General features: G+C 40.6%; 2 protein-coding genes across 6 annotated transcripts; one reads left to right on the plus strand and one right to left on the minus strand.

The window, feature by feature from the left end:
• Window positions 1-329: 329 nt before the first annotated feature.
• Window positions 330-18,358, minus strand: cog1 (component of oligomeric golgi complex 1). Of its 4 annotated transcripts, none has more exons than XM_042504617.1 (16): window positions 18,024-18,358; window positions 16,267-16,514; window positions 15,966-16,147; window positions 15,437-15,613; window positions 14,239-14,395; window positions 12,337-12,547; window positions 11,794-12,148; window positions 9,804-10,258; window positions 6,670-6,816; window positions 6,425-6,586; window positions 6,094-6,218; window positions 5,130-5,238; window positions 4,795-4,904; window positions 3,988-4,069; window positions 3,819-3,842; window positions 492-558 (listed from the first exon to the last, which is right to left on the minus strand). In XM_042504617.1, the coding sequence occupies exons 1-15, from the start codon at window positions 18,327-18,329 to the stop codon at window positions 3,834-3,836; spliced, it is 2,835 nt and encodes a 944-aa protein (XP_042360551.1). In that variant the 5' UTR covers window positions 18,330-18,358; the 3' UTR covers window positions 492-558; window positions 3,819-3,833. The 4 variants fall into 4 exon arrangements, with proteins under 4 accessions (XP_042360549.1, XP_042360547.1, XP_042360551.1 ...); XM_042504616.1 differs by having other exon boundaries at window positions 496-561; XM_042504615.1 differs by lacking the exon at window positions 3,819-3,842 and having other exon boundaries at window positions 330-558.
• Window positions 18,359-19,662: 1,304 nt separating this feature from the next.
• Window positions 19,663-23,690, plus strand: smim22 (small integral membrane protein 22). Of its 2 annotated transcripts, none has more exons than XM_042505656.1 (4): window positions 19,663-19,871; window positions 21,829-21,959; window positions 22,239-22,309; window positions 23,231-23,690. In XM_042505656.1, the coding sequence occupies exons 2-4, from the start codon at window positions 21,839-21,841 to the stop codon at window positions 23,276-23,278; spliced, it is 240 nt and encodes a 79-aa protein (XP_042361590.1). In that variant the 5' UTR covers window positions 19,663-19,871; window positions 21,829-21,838; the 3' UTR covers window positions 23,279-23,690. The 2 variants fall into 2 exon arrangements, with proteins under 2 accessions (XP_042361590.1, XP_042361589.1); XM_042505655.1 differs by having other exon boundaries at window positions 21,832-21,959.
• Window positions 23,691-23,979: the final 289 nt, after the last annotated feature.

The raw sequence follows: 23,979 nt of genomic DNA on the forward strand, positions 1-23,979 counted from the left end.
TGTCATACCTGCTGCTTCTTCACATTTGTTTTGGCCAAACATTTCCCTGTCTGCTCATTTTCATACATTTATTTTTCATGAAAATACATATAAATTGTGTATTCAGTGATTTAAGTCAGCAAGTAAACTGTTGTACTGGCTCCCATTTGAGGCTCAGTGTTGGACCTTTTCATGCCCCCCCTTGAGCCTGGGTCATCTGCACCCATTGACACTCCCCACTTGACAGCTTGGACACACATGAACACTTCACTTATTTCCATCCAACTATCTGTTTTGTGTCACTTGCATCAATAGCTCAAGTGATTTAAATTAAACAAGACACATTTCTTGAAAGACAAAATCATTTTTACTATACATATTATTTTTTGTTTTTTACAAAGTTTCTGCAAAGTCAAATAAAAAGTCTGGAGCACTAAAGGGTTATTTGGCCATGCCAGACAGCCAGCTGAGTTTGAATAAAGAGGGAGCGGCTGTGTCTTCGTCCTGATCAGCCAGCTGTCTGAACAGGTTGCCTGGCCGGAAGCTGTCCTCACTGTCAGCTGTGGATGATGGAGGTGCCTGCTGGAGGGAGGAGACAACGTTAGGTCTGCTTTGTATGGTTTTGGTGGATGGTGTTGTTAGTCATTGGTAAGTGATGACAACATACAACACCACTGTCCCTGGGTCTACCACTGTAAAAGATAAAGAGCACTGATCCAGGACTACCATTATGCAGTCTTCTGAGTTTTGGACATTTCAGTCAGTCGAGGGCTGATAAAATTCATTAGAATGATTTATTTTCCCAGTTCCAGGAGATGGCACGTGCAGGTGATTTTCACGCTCTAATTATTGTGTCCGAAATATCTCTGTTCTAACTGGGGTCAGGAAACACCAACAACGAAGGACCAATGGCTAAAAATAGTGGACGAAACTTTTTCAATGGAAAAAAGTGACACACTTACTGTAAGACTACAAGACGCACAACTAGAAAGAAGATGGGAAAAGTGGTATCCATACAAGACTCAAAAAGAAGACACCGGACTGGAACAATAATTAATAGATACACTAATCTTCATGTAAACATGTATATGCACCCAAGCGTTTTTTGTTTTTCAGCTTATGTCTTTGGGTTTGTTGTTCTGTCGTAACTGACAAGTCAATGTCACAAATATTTGTGTTGATAATAATTATTCATTAATAAATTAAATAAAAATACCAGCACAGATCCGATGGAAATCCAGGACTGTGATTTGTAGCATAACAGTTGTTGATCAGGGCTAGGTAGATCCTGGCTCAACACTTAAGTAATACTTTTATTGTTTTTTGAGGAACCTTCAACCTTTTCAAACCTGTGCAAATTGGCTTCATTTCTTTTAAAAATATGGGAAGAAGGCAATGAGAAACAAAAGAAGAAATTACCCCAAAATTTGCAAGAAATTAAAAAAAAAAACTATAAGAAAATTACCTAAAAATTGTTTGAAAAATGAATAAATAAGTTAAAAAGAAAAAGAAAAGGATAATCTGAAATGAGCTGAAAAAGTGCTTAAAATGTATAATTCTGTCAAAAATGCTATACATATATTTATACATATACATATGCTATACATATATTTTACTGGCTGTTTACTTTTTTTTAGCTTTTTTACCCAAGAAATTTCCCATGTTTCTGAATGAAATTGCGCCACTTTGCTCAGGGTTCAAGAGTTAAAATACTGAAAATGCTGAAGGCAGTACAAGAAAAGTCATGTTGCTCCAGGTTTCAAAGAGTTAAATCTTTCTACACAGTCATTGAAAGTGTTACTACGGAACATGTTTTATTCAAAGAGAACCTGGGTTATTCTGGTGTCTATGGGCTCATCACTGAACAGTTCCCAAAGAGCGGTTGTTGGAAATATTTGCAAGTTTGCTGTCTTGTCAAGAGCCAGATGAAAAGAAGAGAAACTGATTGGACCTGTGTGTGCCCTGTACAAAGAAGAGACAATTTGAGCCCTGCTTAGCACAAAGACTGGAAGCATGGGGACACTGCTGGATGTGCAAAGTGATACAACTCAAAGCTCCAAAGCAAACTGATACTGTTGTTATCATGTGACTGTTGATGAGACAACAAACAATATTATTACCCAAAGTGTCAGTTTGTCTGTTTTTAAACAAGGACACCTAAAATATGGAATTTTTGGACAAATCCCAACTTGAGCTTCATAAAGATATGCTTTTTAGTTCCTGCTAATCTTAAAAAGACAGTTTACCCTAAAATCAAAATAACATATTTTCCCTTTTACCTGTAGTGCTGTATACCAGTCTACATTGTTTTGTGTGAGTTGCAGAGTGTTGGAGATGTCGACTGTAGAGATGTCTGCATTCTCGCCAATATAATGGAACTAGATGGTGCTCGGCTTGTGGCACTGCATACTGCACACATAAAAAACTGAACAGCAATGTCTCTCTCCGGAAATCATGACCTTGTTAGTCAAGATATTACACAGGCCTTGTTGTGAGCAGTTTCATGTAGGAACTATTTTCTTTCTACCGAACTACACCTGCCAATTGTATCACTGCGCAGAGGGAAGCATCTACTGCCAGCTCAACTTGCACCACTGAGCTAGCTGATGTTCCAGCTCAGCTGATTAATCCGCGCATGCTCAGGTCTGCTTCGGAGTGCCACAAGGTTCTGTGCTTGGACCAATCCTTTTTACTTTATATATGCTTCCTCTAGGCAACATTATTAGAAAACACTCTAAATTTCCATTGTTATGTTGATGATATGCAGCTATATCTATCTATGAAACCAGATGAAACTGATCAGCTATCTAGACTTCAAACATGTCTTAAGGACGTAAAAGCCTGGATAAGCCATGATTTCTTGATGTTGAATTCAGACAAAACTGAAGTTATTGTTCTTGGCCCGTAACATCGCAAAAATTAGACATAGGGGGACTTTCTATAGGGGTCAGAGAGCAGTGGGACTAACAGTGCACCGTTTACAGTCCTGTAACTTCTCCCTCCACCACTAGGTATCACTGTGTCTTTCAGCTCAGCTCAGACTGAGAGAGACTGAAGAGCTCTGGTGGTGCGTGCTGTACACTACAAACAATTACTATAATAGGAGTGTCTGTATATATGATGGTACGGAAATAACTTTGGGATTTCTAAATACCCTGGTATACCGTAATACTGTTTTACTACCTAAGCCTAGTAGACAGAAAATAGTTCCTACATAAAACTGCATTCAACAAGCTCTGTGCTTGCTGTTCAGTTTTTTACATGTATTTTGTATATGTATTACATGTATTTTTTTATACAAACTGAGTGCCATCTGGTTTCATTATATTGGAGGGAAGGCAGACATCTCTGCAGACGATATCTTCAACACTCAGCAGCTCACACCAAAACTATCACATCAGTAAATAGCACTACTGGTAAGAGGAAAAATATGTGTTTATGATTTCAAGGTGAACTGTCACTTTAACTCAAACTTTACTAATAATGCATGAATCTCAAGGGAAGATTGATCCACTCAAAACAGGCAGAATGCCCGGGGTCACTGCTGCTGTGCTGTTGCCCCATTAAAAGTCTCCAGCAAATAGTCTGATCCTGAGATACATTAGAAGCCCAAGCAGAGTGAGGGATATTAGTGAGAAGAGAGCAGAACAGCATTCTTTAATCTAACCCATCTGACTCCAGCATCATTTCATCAGTTCATTTTACTGTCACACTGCAAATGCACCACAGGTAAAACCAAGGCACTACTGACAATACAAACAAAATGCATACACAAACACGCACACACACACACAAACACACACACACACACACACACACATACACACTGAGGAACTTGCCTGGGCTGCTCACACTCAAAAACGCTGGAAAGGCAGAGGGTATAACAGACAACATTTACGCAAGGTGGAACACAACAATGAAATGAAGACATACAGTGGTTGTCAGCATATAAAACAACACTGAAACTCTGAGCAGCTTCAGAGAGCTGATCCCACATCTGTTACTCACCAGCTGATGAGGAGCATCAGAGCTCCTGCTGGCTGACTTGGATTTACGCACATTGGACATGCTGAGAGGCAGCAACCCAAACCTGCAGAGGACACAACAGTCGTGTTTTTTTCTCATTACACTTATACACATCACATGAACAAACAATACCTGCCCCTTTCTTACTAATAACAGAAGCTGCAGTAAAAACAGGAACATTACAGGCGTAGCCACAGCTGTTGCTATTTCAGAGTTTTTAGTTCGTAACATGTTGGTTGCCTTAAATAATCTTGGTCTCCTTTTGGTTGAACTAAAGAAGTACGTTCATTGCCAGCAGAAATTAGCATTAATATTATTACAAGGCGAGTTTTCATTACAGATTTGCTTGAAACTTGAGCAATATTTTTTAAATGTCGATAAAACACAACTGAGTGATATTCTGCAATTTCTTCTCTGGCGATAACATTCCAAGAAACATGGTGATGGATGTTCAAAACATTAGCAGCTTTATTTCTATTGCAGTCACCACATTAGCTGTCATTATTTCCAATCCAAGGCCACATAGGCGTGTTATGGAGCCATAATGGAAACTGTCGCATTCTAATGTGCAAAACCTCATTTGGACAATCAGCCATTTTCTGTTACTGGAGCAAAACTTTGGAACAGTCTACCCACTGAGTTAAAAATGCAAAACAATTGTATTGCTTTTAACAAAGGTGTGAAGTCATTGCTGAAGGAGAAACAAATTTGTTTCCAAATTAAAAAACAGGTATAGGATCACATCCCACAGAGCAGCTCTGAGTCACTGTGTTAGAGTGAACTTCTCACCTGATCTGACTGCTGGCCAGCGGCAGGATGTTGTACGGCTCCTGGGAGTTCACACTGCTGCTCCGCAAGGCAAACTGCTTCTCTGAGCCCGTCAGCAGCCCCAGCAGCACCTGAGACACAACGTCAAATGAACCTTTAGGCAATGTTACAAACAGAGTTAGCTCTACAGTCTGCACAATACAGGCATTAGGAGCTGAAGAGTTGTTCTATACATTTAGTGACGATGCTTCATCAAGATACAGCTACAATGTGTTTTTCCTTAGTGTGTGTGTGTGTGTGTGTGTGTGTGTGTGTGTGTGTGTGTGTGTGTGTTGCTGGCAAAGGCCTGGAAGTACCGAGGTCCTCTGGGACAGGCGGTTGAGGTTGGCGTTCAGCGGAGGTGTGAACACGTCTAGGTCAAACGGGTCGATGTATCCCTCCAGCCAATCACAGACCTCGTGGAATCTGAAGGACACACAACACAGTGTTTGCAGCTTTCAGAGCAATTTTAACATGGTCAGGATTTTACATTGAAAGAGAAACTCAGCAACCAAAATATTGCAAGGATGCTGGGAAAAAAAGTTCTGGAATTACTTTGCATTAGAACTCCAAAACACTAAATTAATATTTTTATAAATGACCCATCTCTAAACCTCTGATTTACATGATCACATTATCCCCTTAAATGAGGTGAACTGTTGGCTAATTCTGGGAAGTGAGATCACATATTTGCCTGGAATTCCATCATAAATGGACAACAAAATTAACTGCTAGGAGACTAAACTCATATATTTTGAAACAAAAAGATCTTCTCCAAACTTTATCAAAGCAGCGGTGGCAGTTGAATATTGAAGTCTGACTTTGAGATGCCATCAATCAAATTTCCAGCTGCAGTCATGTCCTTAAATTACTTTTAATGCTTTCACTGATAGTCAAAGTTCGACTGAGCATTGAAATATTTTAGAGCAAGAATGATTGAATCTGAGTGTAAAATCTGTGACAGAAACTTTGCAGGTGGCTCAGTAAGTGATTTAAACAGGCGTTCGTCTCAAATTCAGAGCAGCATTCAACAGATGAGGCGACTCCTGCAGGTCACACTAACCTGCTTCATCAGGGAGTCCGGAACTGATATAAGATGCTGATCCCCCTGATTCTGTGCAATGTGAGCTGGAATACTACATGGCATCAGACTTACTGCTGTCGTTGGACTAAATAGACATTTAAAAAGATACAACACACAAGTGCAAAACTGACTAATCCGATCTCTAGACGACACTCCAGAGCGTCTGACTGTGATGAAGCGGTGATAAAGGGTGGTACCTGGGGTCTTGGTGGGATCGGGAGCTCTTGCCCTCCTCCAGTCTGCTGCCCAGAGTGGTGTTGAGGTAACGGAGGTCAAACAGCAGCTGCAGGGCTCTGTTCTGGGTCATGGGAAATACAACCTCCTGGAGGATGAAGGAATGTTTTTAATGTACAATCTGTCAACAAGAGGACAAAATCAGCTCACTGCACACAATGTCCCTTTAGCAATGAGACGAAAGCTACATGCTTGTCTGTGGTACTTAAATATTGGAGTTAGGAGTGTTTCTCTTTATATTATAAAACTTCCCTGATTCGCAACCGTGTGTGTGTGTGTGTGTGTGTGTGTTACCCTGCTGGGGGCCTGCTGTGTGAGGCTGTGGTAGTGGTTGAGGGTCTGAGTCAGACAGGCCTGCAGGAGCTCCTGCAGGGTGGGCCGGGGCAGAGCGTGGCCCCCCACTTTGTTCACCTCCACACACAGCTGGAACAGCAGCGACTGCACGAACCATGACGGCTGCAAAACACACGTCACATGACATGACTCAGGAATCACTGTGCCTGCTGTGTGTGTGCTGGAGGTGGTGCTGAGCGGCTCACCTGGACTGGAAGACGGATTTTGGATGTGACACTGCTCCCTGACTCGGCCTCCTCTTGGATCTCCAGATCCTCCCAGTTTGTTGCTGTTGTTAGGATGGCGCCGGCGGACTCAGCGTGCAGCGCTGTGCTAAACTTATCCAGCAGCACCTGTCACAACAGCACGCAGTGTCATTAGGAAGGTACTGAAACACTCCAACATGACTGAAAGCTGCCTTGTTGATTAGTTTTGGCCATTTGGGGACATCAGAACAAAATGGTTAACCCTTTGAAACCAAAGCAAACTGGTTTCTTATCTGTCAAATCACAGGGAGCATTTTATTCTGTGTTTTGTTAGTGATGTGCTTTTGGATTTAGTTTTTAGTTTGGATTTTGTTGCGTTGTCTGTCCTTTGTTCTTTTTCTTTGTATCAGTTTATATCATGTGCAATAGTGTCTATTATTTGTCTTGTAAGTGTCTTGTCTTTTTCTCTTCCTCTTGTACAACTTTGTACAGTCATTGTGCTGTTCTGACCTGCTGAGGGACTGCAGATTTGAATCAGCTCTAAGCTATAAACAGGTACAGTGCATCAAATGGTAACATTCATGTTTTAAACTGTACATTATCCCTGATGAATAAAATAAATAAATACTAATAACAAGACACAGCTCAAAAACTAGCAAAAACCAAATTAAAAAAGTAAATCACCTGAAAATGAGCACAAAATTTTAAAAAAATAAACAACAAAACTAACTAGAAATTGACCTATCAGCTTGCTTAAAAATGTATTTATGGTATATATTTTTTCATGATATGATTATGTTTTTTTATCATCCTCCCCCCTTTTTAAAACTAATTTCATGTAATTATCTAGTCAACTTTTAATAATTTCTTGCAAGGTCCAAGTTGACTATTGCCTTTTTCCCCATGTTTTCCATTTGCTCACAGTTCAGAAGTTTATATGCTTGTGATGTCAGTCCAGGTTTCAAAGGGTTAATGTGTTACCAACCAGCTGGTCATTTGTGCAGCAGACACAGAGCAGCATCAGCAGTCATTCAGAGAGGTGTGTGTGTCCACCTGGTTGTTGGAGGTCTATACAAATATCTGACTCTTGAGCTGTGAAATGTTCTGCTGTGGTCACCGTGTCTGCCTGCTGCTGGCTGCTGAGCAGCTGCTGCTGCTGGAAATGAAGGTGACGAGCAGCGTGTGTGTTCTGTCCAGTCCAAACTGTGAGCTAAAGACACTAACAGACTGCAGAGCTGGGAGCTCAACTACTGAGCTGACAGTTCTCTTTGGGTTCATCACCACGAGCAACACCTTCCACATTACACTGTCATTCAATACCCTGTAAATGTAACTATGTTATGCTCTAAGTTCATATTAACCCTCTGAAACCTTGACTGAAATCACTTTATTTGTGCTGCATTCAGATGCCTTTCACAAGTATTTAAACCTTCAAACACTTAGAAAACTGCTTTGATTTCATGGCAAAAGCCAATGATCACCTCAACAAGAAATTAGTAGATTTAGAAAATCTACCACACTTCCATTCATCCTCCAGGTCATTTCTCCGTCTTTCTACTCTCTCATTTGTTTGTTTGGGTTTTTGTTTGTGTTTTTTTAGCTAATTTTAAGGTTATTTTCTTGTACTTTTTACTCATTTCTTGCCGATTTCTGGGTCATTTTTCTTTAGTCGCTCATTGCCTTCTTCCCATGTTTTTTTCTTTTTTTTTAAAAATCAAGCCAGGTTTGCCCAGGTTTGAAAGGGTTAGAGGAATAATTCACGAACAAAATGACAGTTTCAATCAGTATATATTGCTCACTGTGTTTTACCTTGCCTTAACAGTGAATCCACAACATATTCTTCATGAATTGAATGAAATGGGGACTACGTTTAATAACAGCAAAAACAATATCAAAACATCTGTTTACAATTTCAAGTCATCCAGTCAGATGCTCAGGCCTTTACAAACACATGACAGTCAAATACAGCCGAGTAGGGTCCCTGGTAATGCGTACTCAGGGCCGCTGCTCATATGCTAGTGTTTGCTATTGTTAGGTTTTACATAAAGGTCATGTGGTTGGAAGAACTGCATAACTGAGACTTGGATTATACTGCGTGAGTTGTGTGAGAGTCTATACACAGATTCTTTGATGCAGTTTTGCTGTTGTTAAATTTGGTCCCTGTTTACTTCAATTAATGAAGAACGTTCACTTTTTTGCATTCACTGTTCACTGTGAGCTCAAGCGGTGACAGATGGATATATACAAATGATAATTTTTCCTTTCATTCATACGACGACATTGTTTTGGGGCCAGAAAACGCAAACTTTTGAAACCAGGTTCCAGAGTGCAATCTTTTTGAAAATGCTTCCCCTTCCATTGCTCTGTAAACTGGCAATGCATGGATCCTGTGAGAACGGCAATGTCACCGGCGACCGCACTTCAAGCATGCACATTACGTTTTAGACTAACAGCGATGTGGGAGTAGGAGGATAACTATAACAACAATGGCAGACTAAAGAGCTGTCTTCGTGCTGCTGACTCTACTGAGGTTATTAACGCTGTAAGTTCTCATGTGTGCGTTCGCCATCGTCTTCTTGTTTATTCCACTCCTTTATGCGCAGGCGTGCGAGTGGTCTTCTATGGTATGTCACTACAAAGTTAAACCGCCAACTGCTGGCCTGGCATGCATACTACAGAGTTTTCGGTTGTTTTTGCAGATCCGTGTACACGAGGATTATTTTCGCAATGTTGTCATATGAACATGGATATTTTTCAAAAACACAAAGGAAAGACTTTTCAGTTTTTAGTGGGCTGTTGTCTAAACGTGGCTTCCGCTTCTACAGCTGTACAACGTAACCTAAGAATAGTCTTATATAGGGAAGATAAAGGCTTTGCACCTACGTGATGTGCATATAACCATCCTTTTTCAACCTGAAGATAATAAACCTGTCTCTGTTCAGAGATGGTCTCTGGTGTTTGATTCTTGACTCTGAAGATGCAGTTAAAAGCTACAAAAAGTTGGTAATTGACTTTTGAGATTTTGAGCCTCTGAAGTTTGAGCCCCCATGCTCACATTCTTTAGTTCTACTACTCCCTGCAATCTTTTCTACAGCCCTCAACAGGAAACCTTGAAATATGTGACGGTGCCTGACTTTGGAGAGGGCAGAGCTCCAGATGCGGTACGCCTCCATGCTGCACATAAGAAGCTCCTCCTTCAGCCCCGTCCACTTGGCCTGGGCGGGGCTGACCTCCGTGGCGGCCTTGGCCTTGCCCAACTTCTTGACCTGTCTGGGGGTCCCCTTCGCTATGGCCTCAGACCCCCTCTGTTTTCCCAGGATGCAGTGCTTGAGGTTGGGGCAGAGTTCCCCCATGGACTGGCACAGTCTAGCCATGAACAGGACTGAGCTGAGGCGGGCAGGGCTGGGGTCCGGTGAGGCGCCAGCCAGCTCAGAGCGTATAGAGGACAGGATGTGGCGGACGCAGGCCACGCAGCCTTCACGTAACGCCTCCTCTACTGCTGGAGAGTCGGTGAAGCGGTTGAAGGAGGATGCTGAGGAGCTGTCTGTGGGACCAGAGGAGGCGGCTGTGACTGAGGTGGGGTCAGAGCCTGCAGAGCACAGTCAGAGAGATTAACAGTTATCAATATTTGTTATGTGGGAACAACACTGTGCCTGTGTACAGCTCAGGATACTAAATGGCAGTACTCATAGACTGTATACAAAGATGGACAACATGACAGTAATTTTCAATCTGGATCGCCCCCTGGTGTCTGACCGCAGTATAAAGCCCGCCCATCAGTGTTAGTGAATGGGACGTAGGCCAGACTAAAAACTCAACGAGCAGGAACTCCCCCTCCACTACTGTGCAGTCGCCGGCTCTCAAGGCCCATATCTCAGATATTTTGACCTCACTTCAGCATAGCGGAGGGAAGAGGGAGCATGTCGTCCATCTTTATGTACAGTCTATGGCAGCACTGAAGAGTCTACAGCAGGGATACTCAACTAGCTTTGCTTGAGGGCCACTTTTGCAAAAATGGCAGGAGGCCAGGGGCCAGTCACAGCAGCCCTGTACATGTTTTTAGGACTTAAGGACACTTCCAAGATTTTTTGGACATTCCTAGAAGTTTCTAGAATTTTAGGACATTTATTGGATTTTAGGATATTTCTTGGATGTTTCTAGGATTTTAAGACATTTCTGGGACTTTAGAAAATGTTTAGGATTTTATGTTTCTTTGATTTAAGGACATTTCTAGATGTTTCTAGGATTTTAGAGAGTTTTTCGAATTTTAGGACGTTGATAGAATTGTAGGACATTTCCAGGATTTTAGGAAATGTTTAAGATTTTAGAATGTTTGTTCGATGTTTCTAGGATTTAGGACGTTTCTGAGATTTTAGGACATTAGGGTCTTAGCTAGGACCTCTGTTGGAGGTGGTGGGGGTTCTTCCACTGGCACTGGGTGTTTTTCAAAAATAATAGATTCTTAAACTCTAATGTAAAAACAAAGAAACGTATGCGATGGTAAAAAAAAATGTCACACCTAGATGCAGAACTGCATTACACCGACAGCTTCAGAAAATAAATTATGTTACATTCTGTGAAAAGCTATCCATGAAAAATCACTGTAACAGTTCAGTACGCACAACAAAATTCCATGACTTTTCCAAAAACTTGATTTTAACTAATTCGATGACTTCTCTAGGCCTGGAAAATATGCCTTAATTCTATGACTGTCATGAATTCTATGTCTTTTACAGGTTTTCCATGACTATAAGTCGTAAAAACAATGCTGTTATCCTCCATGGTCTCTCTCTCTCTCTGGCCACCAGCTGTTTACAGTCCTTTAACTTCTCCCTCCACCACTAGGTGTCACAGTATGTCATTCAGCTCAGCTATTTTTTCCCTTTTTCCAGATCAGATATATTTGCCTCTTCAGTATCAGTGGCAGACAATAATGACTAATCAGCAAGATTATTACCAGGTGTTTGTACCTTCAAAAGTTGACCAAGTTGATTAAGTTGAAATTTGATCATAGAGACTAATTTGGGACTGACAACCGACTCTCTGTCCTCGGGAAGACATCTGTCTAAGCACTACATGTCTTAGCAAATTAGCACAGATTAGCTGAGTTAGAACTTCCCTTACCTGTGTCTTCGGAGGGAAGGTAGTATTGCAGGTCATCCAGCCTGGCCTTTAATTTAGCATCCAGGGTGGAGCAGAAGTTCTGAACGCAGGGGGTCAGGGCCTGGGTTTTCATGGACAGGCTGCTACTCTGGTGCTGCTGCCCTCGCTGGGTCACACTGACCCACCCTGCATCGCTCAGGAGGTCCCCCGGAGACTCGGACCACAGGAAGGATGCCACGTCCACCTCGTACTGGGCCCCACGGCCTGAGCCAGGGCCGGTGCCTGAAACAGTCTGGCCCTCCAGATCCCTCACAGCTGAGGTGAGGAGCTGGACAGAGCTGGTGGAGATGGCTTCAGTTTCTTCTTTGGTGATAGCCTAGGGGGAATGGGAGGAGGGAATATTCATGAGAATATTACAATATGTACAATTTGACTCTATCAGCAGGCAAGCACTGCAGCTATTGTGAGATTAAACAGAACACGAACTTTCAAGGAAGATCGATCCCTTGAGATGCTGAAAACCGCTGACTTTGTCAACGATCGCGAAGCTACGAGAGCGCTTACCTGCAGGCGCTGTAGAAAGAGCTGCTGCAGGAAGTCATCCCACACAGCTAGGGAGCGCTCCAACAGCCGCTGACACACACTGCTCCAGTGCTGACTGATGGAGTCAGTGGACAGGAGGTCCCACACTGCGTCTCTGATGGCTGCCAAACCCTTCAGACTCTTCACATAGACCAGAAGGCTGCCAACACCACGGCAGATGTCCTCCTTACAGCTGAGAGAAGAGGGCAGATTCAGCAGAAAATCATCCCCTTTCGTATGATAGAGATAATGCTAGAGAGTCAGGAGATGGAAAACAAATTCCTCAAGTCCCCTCACACTTTTTTAGGCTTTTTAGTTGATGAAAAATGACATATTTACCTAATTCATGACAAAATTGTGAAGCCCCATGGTATCATTAGCAAACCATGACATTTTACAAATGTTTCTTGCTTATTTTGTATCATTCCATGATTTATCCTTCTTTGATTTATGGCAGTATTATTTGAGCAAATATACACCCCCTTCCAAACTTCATAAACTCTATTTACTGCAAAAACAATTTGTAAGATTGGCAACTCAGGTAACTTAACATGTTCTCAGTACATGACATAAATATTCATCAGATATGTGTTTTTATATATAAATACATATTCCTACCATCTTTTCTATCATCATCATCATGTATCAATTTCTTTCAATCTTATTCCCAAATTCTTTCATATAATACTAGACAGGTTGATCAGCTTCACCTTCTGTTTTACAAAACGAATTATGGCCAGTAATCTCTCTGATATTGTGGTGTGCAGAGATGGAACACTAAAACATTGTTAGGGCTTGTTGCCCTCAAAAAAATATTTTAAAAATGGTTAACATTTGATTCATGTCTAATTATCTCTAAATGTGTATATATGTATATTATTTTATCTTCTCTCTGCATTGTGTTCTATATATTTCTTGTTTTTTTGTTTTTTAAATTAATTTTCACTATGACTTTTTCTTCTCAGTGGGCTTTTTGTTGTCATTTATTATTTGTTGTTGGTTTTTTTTGCTGTACAATGTTAGTTTAGTTCTTTTTTTCTTTTTGTCTTTGTTTTGTTATTATTTACATTTTTCCTTATGTTGAGGGAGGCACATTTCTCATTTTTACTTAATCAGGATTTTATGCTGTTTTGTGCAAATTAAACAATAATAAATAAATAAACCTCAAGGTCTGATATTGAATGCATTATTTGGCTACTATTTTTCCTTTTTGTGTTAAAAAAAGTTGAGTTTTTGATTTCCTTTATTAAATGTGTTTTATTTTCTGTTTTTTTTTTTAATTGTGTGTGTGTGTCTTTGTGTGTGTCTACATATATACAGTATATGTATACACACAGTGCATTTAATAGTGATAGTCCTATTACTTTTATTATCTGGGTAAGATGAGTAGGATTTTTTGTAATCATTCATCTTTTTGTCTAACTTATGTCTGTATGTTTTCTTTTTAATTATACAACTTTTGTGTGACTTTATTTTTAAAACATTTTTTTAGATTTATCTAAATATATTAATTTAAATCACAGGTCATCCTGAGCCAGCTGGGATGGGGAGAGAAGGGGAAGGTTAGAAAAAAGACTGCCTTTCCTTCTGGGGATAGCAATATGTGCAAAATTTATAAATTATATGGGCACACTCGGATGGGATGCAGCTATGTACATGATTTATTATTATACTCTGCACAGACACTAAAGAGAAATTTGATAGCCAAAAAAAAAAAAAAACATCTCTGCCTGCTGCCGTTCTATAGAAGATCAGACTTAAAAGATCTTTTAACCAGTCTCTGTGGTTGCATATTCAAATACCTGGACACTTCTGCCAAACTGAGACAACACCTAAACCAAATAAAAGAGACAAAGATGAGCATGCTGATTGGTTGAAGCTTACGTGTTGATCCACTGCTGCAGGGTGTCGCGGAGCTGCTCTCTCTGGATTGGCTGAGCCAGGGTGCGAAGGGTGGGCTGGAACTCAGTGATGGAGGGAGGCAGAAACTTGAACCAGCTGCTCGTACTCGTCTCTTCCTGCAACACCCTCCGGTCTTTAGCTGCCGACACAGAGGGGATTAATGATGTGACATTTTCTTTATTCTTAGATATGTTTGCTTCAGGGGGATTCTGTCCACTAACAAATCCCAAGTCTCACCTTGGATTTCCTTACTTTCCCCTTAATGTTTTTACCCCAAGAAAACTGGTCTGATTCCTTTCAAGAATGCAGGAAGAAGGCAATGATTTACTTTTCAAAAAATTACCCAAAATATTGCCAAGAAATTACGTAAAATTACATGAAAATAATCTGAAACTTTGCAAAACACAGAAAAGAAGTCAACCACAAACAAGTAAATAACCTGAGAACTATAACATAATTTTAAATTCATAATTATAATTAATAAAAAATACACCCTTTTTTCCAGGCTTTTTTTCCTTTTTAAAATTAATTTTCTAATAATTTCATATCTCTTCTTTTTCTTTTTCCTGTCATGTTTTCTTCTTACCTTTTACTATTTTTTTGCAATTTGCAAATTCTTACCAAGTCGCTAACTGCCTTTTTTCCCCCATTTTTTAAAAACAAAGCAAACAACTTTTCTCAGGTTTTAAAGGTTTCATGCTGGTAAAAGGCACCCAAACACAACACAAGAAAACTGATGTCGATCCAGCTTTCAAAGGGTTAACATGCACTATATTTAAACCTTCCGTATCCAAATGATGCATCAAAAAATATAAATCTTCTTTAAGGAATCTTCAGTCTCATCGAAACATACAGATATCATACACATGACAGAATGAAGCACGGCTTTGTCTTTCTACAGTAAGGATACATATTCATACATCGGCTAAGAAATGATACAGTAAGGAACTCCTTAGAAATAAACATCATGTTTCAAATTTTCCTTTAATATTAACAGTACAAACAGAAAATGTTCGTAACTCAACTTTTTATTATTTTAAATTCAGAAAATTATAGAAAGATATTAGCTGGGGAAAAAAAGGCCTCAGATGCAGCCCAAAATTTAGCCCAAACCGAGCTAACACAGGCCTGTTTTAGCAGCTCTCAGTAAGGATATCCTTAAAAGTAGCTAGCTGTGTACCTGCAGATGAGGTGGAGGTGACGTTCTCCAGGATTGAGAAGAGCATGCCACAGCTCAGGGCCCCCTCCCCCGGCCTGAGGCCTCCCTCTGGGGGCAGGTAGAAGACGGCGTAGGCCTGGAACAGAGTGGTGACCAGCAGCTCCACCAGGCTGCACACCTGGGCCTTGATCCCTGAACCTGGAACACATACAGACACACAGCTCTGATGTGTCACTTTCCTTTACTTATAGATTTACTTTGAAAAAATGTCTTTTTGTTGTTGTTTCCTGCTATTTTTGAGGCCATGTCTTATTAAGTTGCAGAAGTCCATCCAATTTTCTCAGGTTTTAAAGGGTTAACTAAAAGCAACGAGGACTGCCTATGCTCTGACGAGGTGGATCGGATGATTGTAAGTTAACTTCATCCCTCAGTGACAGGCTGTGTGTTACAGGGTTGACCTCACTTTGCTGCCGGTCAGTCAAAAGTGTTACAGCACACTGTGATGTGAAACTGCAGGAATGATGCCAGCTGCTGCAAGATGGTAGAGTACCGTGCTGTGGTTGGTTGAGCAGCTGATGGATGGAGGCCTTCCGGGCCAGCAGGAAGTCAGCCAGCGCCTGGCGTGGTGAGCTGTCCTCCAGCAGCATGGTAGACACCAGCGCCTCTGCAATGGCCTGGTCCGACACGGCACGGCCCCGCAGCAGAGACCTGCTGTCCAGGAGGATGGTGGACCTGCAAGAGGACAGACTGCGCACTGAGCCATGACTTAGCTTTCACTAACTGGATCTAGTTGGATCACAAATTCTCTCAGTTCTGAGGCCTGCTCTCTTAAATCCTCAAACCCCCAGTACCTGAAGTGTCCGGTGGTGGCTACCTGCCGCACCAGAATCGGGAAGCGGGCCAGGATGGGGCTGTAGAGGCCCCCTGTGGCGGCCTCCAGCTGCAGCAGGCTGTGCAGGTGGCAGCAAAGCAGGTAGAGCTGGGTGGCCTGGAGGTACTGGGACGCCTCCATGGCACTCCAGATGCGCTCTGGGATCTCCAGGAGGAGCTTGATCTGAGAGGCCATGGTGTAGAACTTCTCCTGCCACTGCCTCTGGTTCTGCAGCAGAAGCACACACAATGAATGTGTAAACTAGACTTTAGATCATGAGTGCTCTGAATTTAATTTGAGGGAGAAAGGCAAAAAGATAAGGACAAGAGGTATAAACACAAGACATACTCGACCATTTTCTAATTCACAATAAAAAATAAAGTGATGTTTTTGTTCTTTAAGATATCCATTAGGTGCCGGAGTGCATAAAACAGCAGCAAAATAGTTTGTTTATTTAAAAAAGTGCCAGTGGAGGATCCCCCACGCCCCTCAACAGAGGTCCTGGCTAAGTCCCTAATGTCCTAAAATCCCTAGAAACATACTAAAATCTTATGATTGTGCTAAAAGCCTAGTAACATCCTACAATGCTAAAAATGTAAACAGTAAATGGACTGTACTTGTATAGCACTTTCCAAGTCGTATTGACCACTCAAAGCACTTTCACACTACATTGCCATTCACACACACATTCACACACACTGGTGGCCAAAGCTACCGTACAAGGTGCCACCTGCTACTCAGTAACTATTCACACACACTCACACTCCGATGACGTGGCATTGGGAGCAATTTGGGGTTCAGTATCTCGCCCAAGAATACTTCGACATATTGTCCGCAGGAGCCGTGGATCAAACCGCTGACATTCTGATTAAAGGGCGACCCACTCTACCTCTGAGCCACAGCCGCCCAAATAATTGTCCTAAAATCCTTAAAACATTCTAAAAATCCAAGAAATGTCCTAAAATCCCAGAAATATCCCTAAATCCTACAAATGTCCTGAAATTCCAGAAATGTCCTAAAAACCTTGATACGTCCTAAAATTCTAGAAACATGTATGGGGTTGGTGCGACTGGCCCCTGGCCTCCTGCTGCCATTTTGCAAAAATGGCCCCCAAGCAAAGCTAGCTGAGCATTGCTGGTGTAGAGACATACAGTAACATTAAAATGTATTAGGTGAGTGTGAATTTCAGAAATTCAGATAATGTGCAGTAAAAACAACTCTCTACAGAGCTGATTGAGGGTTTAACTTAGTCTTCAATTATATACTTTAAAACTATGTCCCCAATTTTTATTTTGAAAGTAGTATATGAATGTGACATTCCCCTGTGTGTCAGCAGTGTGTTCAGACAGTTTTCAAATCAACAGGGTCTGCAGGTAAATTCGGCACACACTTGATCCACCTGCAGCACTTCATTTGAGTACAGTTTTGCATTTCTTATGTGGCTCAGGAAGCTCCCCACACTGTGTCTGGTCTCAAAAGAGGCGTGGACATTCCTAAAAGTTAGAGCTTTGTTTACAAACACGCTGTATGCAGCAATATTTCCATGCCGAATAGTTCAGCACTACTGCTTGAGTCACATTATTATTTTAACTTAAGTTATAATTTGGCGACATGTGCGTGTATGGCACATATAATAACCAATTGCCACATTTTTAAATGGGGTTTGGTGTTTGTACGATGACAGCGCTCACGGGCGCAGTGTCTAACTCTGGCGGATGCAGCTGAGTGTGTGTTCACCTCGTGTCTGCAGCTGCCGGCGCTGCTCCTGCCCTGCTTGAGCCGCTGGCAGTACTGGTGCATGTCCTGGATGGACTGGACGACGCTCTCCGAGCACTGCCTCATCTCTCCGATGGTGTCTGCGGCGTCGATCAGGTCCCGGTAGCGCTCCCCTACCATCTGCCTCAGCTCCTCCTTCTTCTGCTCGATCTCCCCGCGGACTTTGCGCTCGATCCGGCGGATCTCCGCGGTGTTGTAGCGCTCGAACAGAACCGCCGGGTCCTTGATCTCCGAGACCCGGAGGGACAGCGCAGAGTCCTCAGCCATCGCTCCTCCAAAACAACTTCAGCTGGTCCAGGAACTATAACCCGGAAGTACACTTCCTGCGTCCACGTAAGCAAAAATGTGACGACAGCTGAATAAGACGTGTTTATTGGTCACTAAAGCTGTCCGTCAAAGAACATTTCCGTGTAGGTCTGGAGCCGCCCAGCCACACTGCTGAGCCAATCAAATCATCCCAAAGTATAATAATAATAATAATAATTCCTATTAAAAATTAGTAAAGTCCTACTAATTTTGGGATCATGCATTCTTTCATTGCTCATTGGTCTCTTTCCAATGTTTTTGAAAGAAATCCTTTTTGTTTAGGTTTCAAAGGGTTAAATATGATCACACATTTAGAAAAGTATTTGTTACAAGCTGAGGAAAAATGTCTAGGGAAAAACTATATTTATAACTATAGTAATTTAAAGTTATGTTACAGAGATATAATTTTTAACTATTTTCCAAGTCACTTTGTTGTTTGTTTGTTTTTTACTTTTATTTTTTATTTTTTAACTAATATTATGGTAATTTTCCTATTAAAAATTAGTAAAGTCCTACTAATTTTGGGATCATGCATTCTTTCATTGCTCATTGGTCTCTTTCCAATGTTTTTGAAAGAAATCCTTTTTGTTTAGGTTTCAAAGGGTTAAATATGATCACAATAAGAAAGCCTTTTCCTTGTTTTTTCAGAGAGCTGTATTCTAGTCAAGCTGAAAAGCCCCTGAAGCGGCATTTTACACAAAGTATCAAACCCTAACCCTTTGAAACCCAAACTAGCAAGAAATTGTTAAAAAAAAAGTACAATGATTAAATAAATAAATTCATTTCAAAGAAGAGAAGAAGACTAAAAAAAAAAAAAAAAAACAAATAAAAAAGGCAAACAAGACTTGGAGAAAAGTGCTTAAAAATTCTAATAATTCGGTAAAATAATTTTAAATATACGATTATGGTAATTATATAAATATATATAATATAGTTTTCCCCCAACTTTTGTATTTTTTTCCAGTGACAATTTGGTCATAAACATTTTCCCTAACTTTTTTTTCCAAACCTACCAATTTTTTGCTTTTTTCTCCAATGTTTGAAATAAATCACACCTTTTATTCAGAATTCAAGGGTTCAAATAAAATAGATGTGAAAGGTGTCTGAAAGCAGCATAAAGAACAATGATGTCATTCCGAGTTTCAGAGGGTTAAACTTGCACCTGAAAGCTCTCAGCATTTACAAGTGCTTCAATAGGTGCTTAAAGTCATCCAGTGTGACGGAGCGGACCCTTTTGCGGCCCGCGGGGCTTATGTTTAACACCCCACCGTAGACAATAACAGTTTTAAAGCTCTGTGCTCTGTGGTTCCTGCTCTCAGTCTGCTTTACTTTATGACTACCGAGGAGGAAATAGATAGCAATAACAGTCAGAAGGTTACAGGAAGGCCGTTTGTTTTAAACATTAGGAAGGCAGATCCAGTCAGTGTGTGAACAGGTGCGTCAGGTGTCAGGTAAACCTTCGGACCCGGAAGGACAGACTAAAACAAGCGACTCCGTTTACAGGTAAGCAGCGTCTGAATAACACAATGTGCGTATAATGAATATATATATATAAATTACATTTTATTGTACATTAAAATCGTACCCGCTTTTCAGATTTCATGTGTAGAAGCCTCCGAGTGAATGAAGCAGTCATATAGATTACTGTAACGACTGTAACGTAATGATGATGTCTGATGGTTACCAGCTGTCAACATACAGTGACCTATATGATAGATCTGTGATACACATAGATACACGAGTGTTACTTTGGTGTATTTACACACACACACACACACACACACACACACACAGACACTCTCGGTTGTTTTACCGTTTGAAACCTGGATGACCTCATTTCTCTTGCCTTGTCTTATGACATCTTTTACAAGCATTTAAACCTTTAAAATTCGAGGAAATGGGTTTGCTTTATTTTGAAAACATGAGAAATGAATATGAGCAATTTGGTAAGAAATTTCCCAGAAATTGCGATTTATTAGGAAAATTAGGAGAAAAAAATAGGGAAAAAAAGTTCCAGAAAACCGTACTTAAAATAATTATAATTATGTATGTAAAATTCATTTTTTTCCCCCCAGTGCTTATTTTCAGGTCATTTCCTTGTTTGTTTAAATTATTCAACACTAAGTGATGGGGGCAGCAGTAGACCAGCAGCTCGTGTGTTCAGAGATGTTAAATCATTGTGTTTCTCAATGGAGTCTGCAATATGACAGCGTCATTTTAGCGTCAGAATTCACTGTTTGGGTCGAGGTAAAGGGTGAAAATATCCTAAATATAGCGTACACTTAAATTTATTTCTTTAGGAGGCTAAAATAAGTTTTGTTGCTACCTATCCACAGCAGTACATTGTTTAGCTTCTGTGTCAGACTCCAGCCAAAACCAATCCAAACTTGGGTTGTGCTAACTGACATCTATTGTGTGTAAAACACTGTCTATGGATAGGTACCTCATGCAATCCCCACAAAACAACAGAACTATCCATTAAAGGCAGTTCTCTGATACACTACTCTAATATTTCTCAACATGCTCTCTCCTGTTATGTACATACAGTACATACATTTATAAACAGACTAATGTCGAAGATTATAAGTAAATACAAATGCTCCCTTCTTTTTAATAATAATAATAATAACTGAGATTTATATGGCACCTTTTTAGGTACCCAAGGTTGCTTTACAGAATAAGAGAAAGAATAAATTAATCAAATCAAAATGTACAAAAAAACATCATAAATGTTTTCAAACTTTGTGGCAATGAGCAACAAAAGAAGAAATGGCTCAGAAATTTAAAAAAAATATGTTTTTTTTTTAAAAGGGAAAGAAAAAAAGGAAAGTTGAAAAGAAAAAACTATCACTGTTTTTGGGAAAAGTGCCTTAAAAATTAGGCCTATAACAATTTGGTAAATTCAGTTGAATAATGTAATTATGATCATCTTTTTTCCCTTTGAAAAAAATCCCTAGCTTTTAAAAAATATTTTTTTAAATACACAGATTTCTTTCTTCTTTTTTTTTTTAAAGATTATTTTTTGGCATTTTTGCCCTTATTGGATAGGACAGATCAATAGTGTGAAAGGGGGAGAGAGAGAGGGGATGACATGCAGCAAAGGGCCACGAGTAGGAATTGAACTTGCGGCCTCTGCAGCAAATGCACTGATTTCTTGAAATTTGGGGAACACATCTTACCAAAGTTGCTCATTGCCTTTTTTCCCAAAGTTTTTGATAGAAATTGCACCAATTTGCCTGGGGTTTAAGGGTTTAAATAGTTGTGAAAGGTGTCTGAAAGCAGCACAAGAAAAGGGATGTTGTTGTTTCAAGGCGTTAATTCAGCCTAACTGTCCTGCTCTGTGCGCCGCTGCTGAGCTCAGTCAGGCTGTGCAGACCGCCAGACTCTGTGTGTGTGTGTGTGTGGGTGTGTGTGTGTGTGTGTGTGTGTGTGTGTGTGTGTGTGTGTGCCGGGGGGGCAGCAGGAGAGCGATGGAGCCCAGAGAGCTGCAGCAGGAGCTGGCGGATCAGTTCAGCCATGTGGTCTCCAGAGTGAAGCTCTTCCAGTCAGACTGGGACATCGGCTTCTTTGTGGTCTTCTTCACCTTCATCGGTGAGTGACGGAGAAAGAAATGGATTTCAGAGGCTGATATTGATGAATGGTTTCTAGAACACAGCAGGGTCAACATTCATAAAGCTGTTATGTATATCACTCTGATAAAGTATTTATACATTCATTTTATTTATTTCCCTTACTTTTTTTTTTTTTAATTTAATTAATCCGTCTCCAGCACTGTTTTGGGTCCTTTTTTCCCTTGTTGAGGCCACCACTACATTAATGACTTGTATTCTGTCACTCCCTCAATGGTGGTTGTGCTGTGTGTGTTTTCAGGTTTGGTTCTGCTGCTGGTCATCCTGGTCCTTATCCGCTGTTGTTGCTGCTGCTGCTGTGATGATGAGAAGGTAAACACACACACGCACACACACACATTCAGCAGAGCAGCAGAGAGAAAAATACACACTTGTAGCAAGGTGCTGATTCAAAGGTAGATATCCTAGAAAGAATGAAACACTGAGCACTCAGAGCTCTGATGCTATCCTACATTTCAAGTTGTAAAGACTGATGTGTGTGTGTGTGTGTGTGTGTGTGTGTGTGTGTGTGTGTGTGTGTGTGTGTGTGTGTGTGTGTGCGTGTGTGTGAAAAATGAGAGAAAAATGTCCTGAAAACTATATAAAACAATAAACTATATTCTTTTTGAAATTAATAGATAAAGTCAGTGAGCAACAAAAATGGCAAGAAAATGACAAAATGAAAGTAGCTATAATAGGATTATTAGATTTTATCAAAAACTGAAAGAATATATCCAGAAAATGTTATTGGGAATTCTTATAATTTTGCATTTTAAAATTCATCACAAAAAACAATGATTATTATTATTTATTTATTTATTGCACTTCCGGAAAGTCATTTTCTTGTCTCTTTTTGTTTTTTTCTTTAACTTTTCTTTTTTGGGGTTAATTTTGGATCATTTTTTGTAACCTTTTACTGATTCCTTGCTAATTTTGGGGGCATTTCTTGGTAAGCTGCTCATTGCCATCTTCCAGCGTTTTGAATGAAATCAATCCAATTTGCTCAGGTTTCAGAGGGTTAACTTATACATCCAGACTGTACCTTCTCATTCCTTCTCTTTGGAGGACAGGAGCATTGCTTAGTGTATTCCTGGCATCCTCTATGCAGAGACTGAACCATCTTATAGAGACAGAGAGAGATCTGTCATGTGATAAAAATGAAGTGAAGTTGAACAGAGGTCATTTATGACTCTGTGCTCTGAGCATGAACGTGGTGTGTTATGACAGAAAGCTTTCTTTTTGCTTCCTCGACAGCCTCGACGTCATAAGGTTGGCGTAGACAACATGGCTCTGGAGCCCTGACAGCTGAGCTGCACTCCTCCCGTACTGTGAAGGCGGATGAATTCATATATTTTCTAGCCATATTGTTTGAATCTTGTGCCAAAGCTTTGATTTTTCTGTCACCAGACTGGAAGCACATTTTGTTCATTTGCACACAGACAGAATCATTCACGAGTCCTTTGTTACCTAGCTATGAAAATCTAACACATATGATCCCTTTACCTGTCACTGCTGTGCGGGATGTGTTGCTAGGAAACCTCAGAGGAGCTGGAAACACTCAGCTGTCTGTGTTTTCAGGCCTCTGGAGAGTTCAGAGTCACTTCCTATTGTTCTGTTTGTCTAATGGATATTTGTTTCAACTTGAAGTTTTTGCTTTGTAAAAAATATATATAAGTCATAAAAAATATCAGCTTTGCTCTCTGTTATAATTATGTGCTGGTCTATTCCTCCCCATCATGTCATGATCATTTATGGACCTCTTGTCCTGGCAAACAGACACACTCATGTTCAGAGGACAAAGTACATAAAATCATATGAAGGCATAAATCATAAAACAGAAGAGAGATGTTTGTGTTGTTCTGAGGACAGCGCCAAGATTTACAGGCTCAGCGAGCCTAGTGAAGTTGCATTTACAGTTTACATCCATGTCTGAGACATGGATGCTTCATACACATCCAATCTCTACAGTCAGCACAGTTTACAGATTAGTGTCACCAATTCAG

This window comes from Plectropomus leopardus, chromosome 17 (assembly GCF_008729295.1).
Source record: "Plectropomus leopardus isolate mb chromosome 17, YSFRI_Pleo_2.0, whole genome shotgun sequence".
Lineage (NCBI taxonomy): Eukaryota > Metazoa > Chordata > Actinopteri > Perciformes > Serranidae > Plectropomus > Plectropomus leopardus.

Excerpts from the sequence above, each read along its gene's own strand:
- cog1 (XM_042504613.1), bottom strand. The coding sequence starts at position 18,329 with ATGGCTGAGGACTCTGCGCTGTCCCTCCGGGTCTCGGAGATCAAGGAC. Across the intron at positions 16,515-18,023 it reads CCGGCAGCTGCAGACACGAG|AACCAGAGGCAGTGGCAGGA; the intron begins GTGAACACACAC and ends CTTCTGCTGCAG. Across the intron at positions 10,259-11,793 it reads CCTTCCCTCCGAAGACACAG|GCTCTGACCCCACCTCAGTC; the intron begins GTAAGGGAAGTT and ends TGTGCTCTGCAG.
- smim22 (XM_042505656.1), top strand. The coding sequence starts at position 21,839 with ATGGAGCCCAGAGAGCTGCAGCAGGAGCTGGCGGATCAGTTCAGCCAT. Across the intron at positions 21,960-22,238 it reads GGTCTTCTTCACCTTCATCG|GTTTGGTTCTGCTGCTGGTC; the intron begins GTGAGTGACGGA and ends GTGTGTTTTCAG. Across the intron at positions 22,310-23,230 it reads GCTGCTGTGATGATGAGAAG|CCTCGACGTCATAAGGTTGG; the intron begins GTAAACACACAC and ends CTTCCTCGACAG.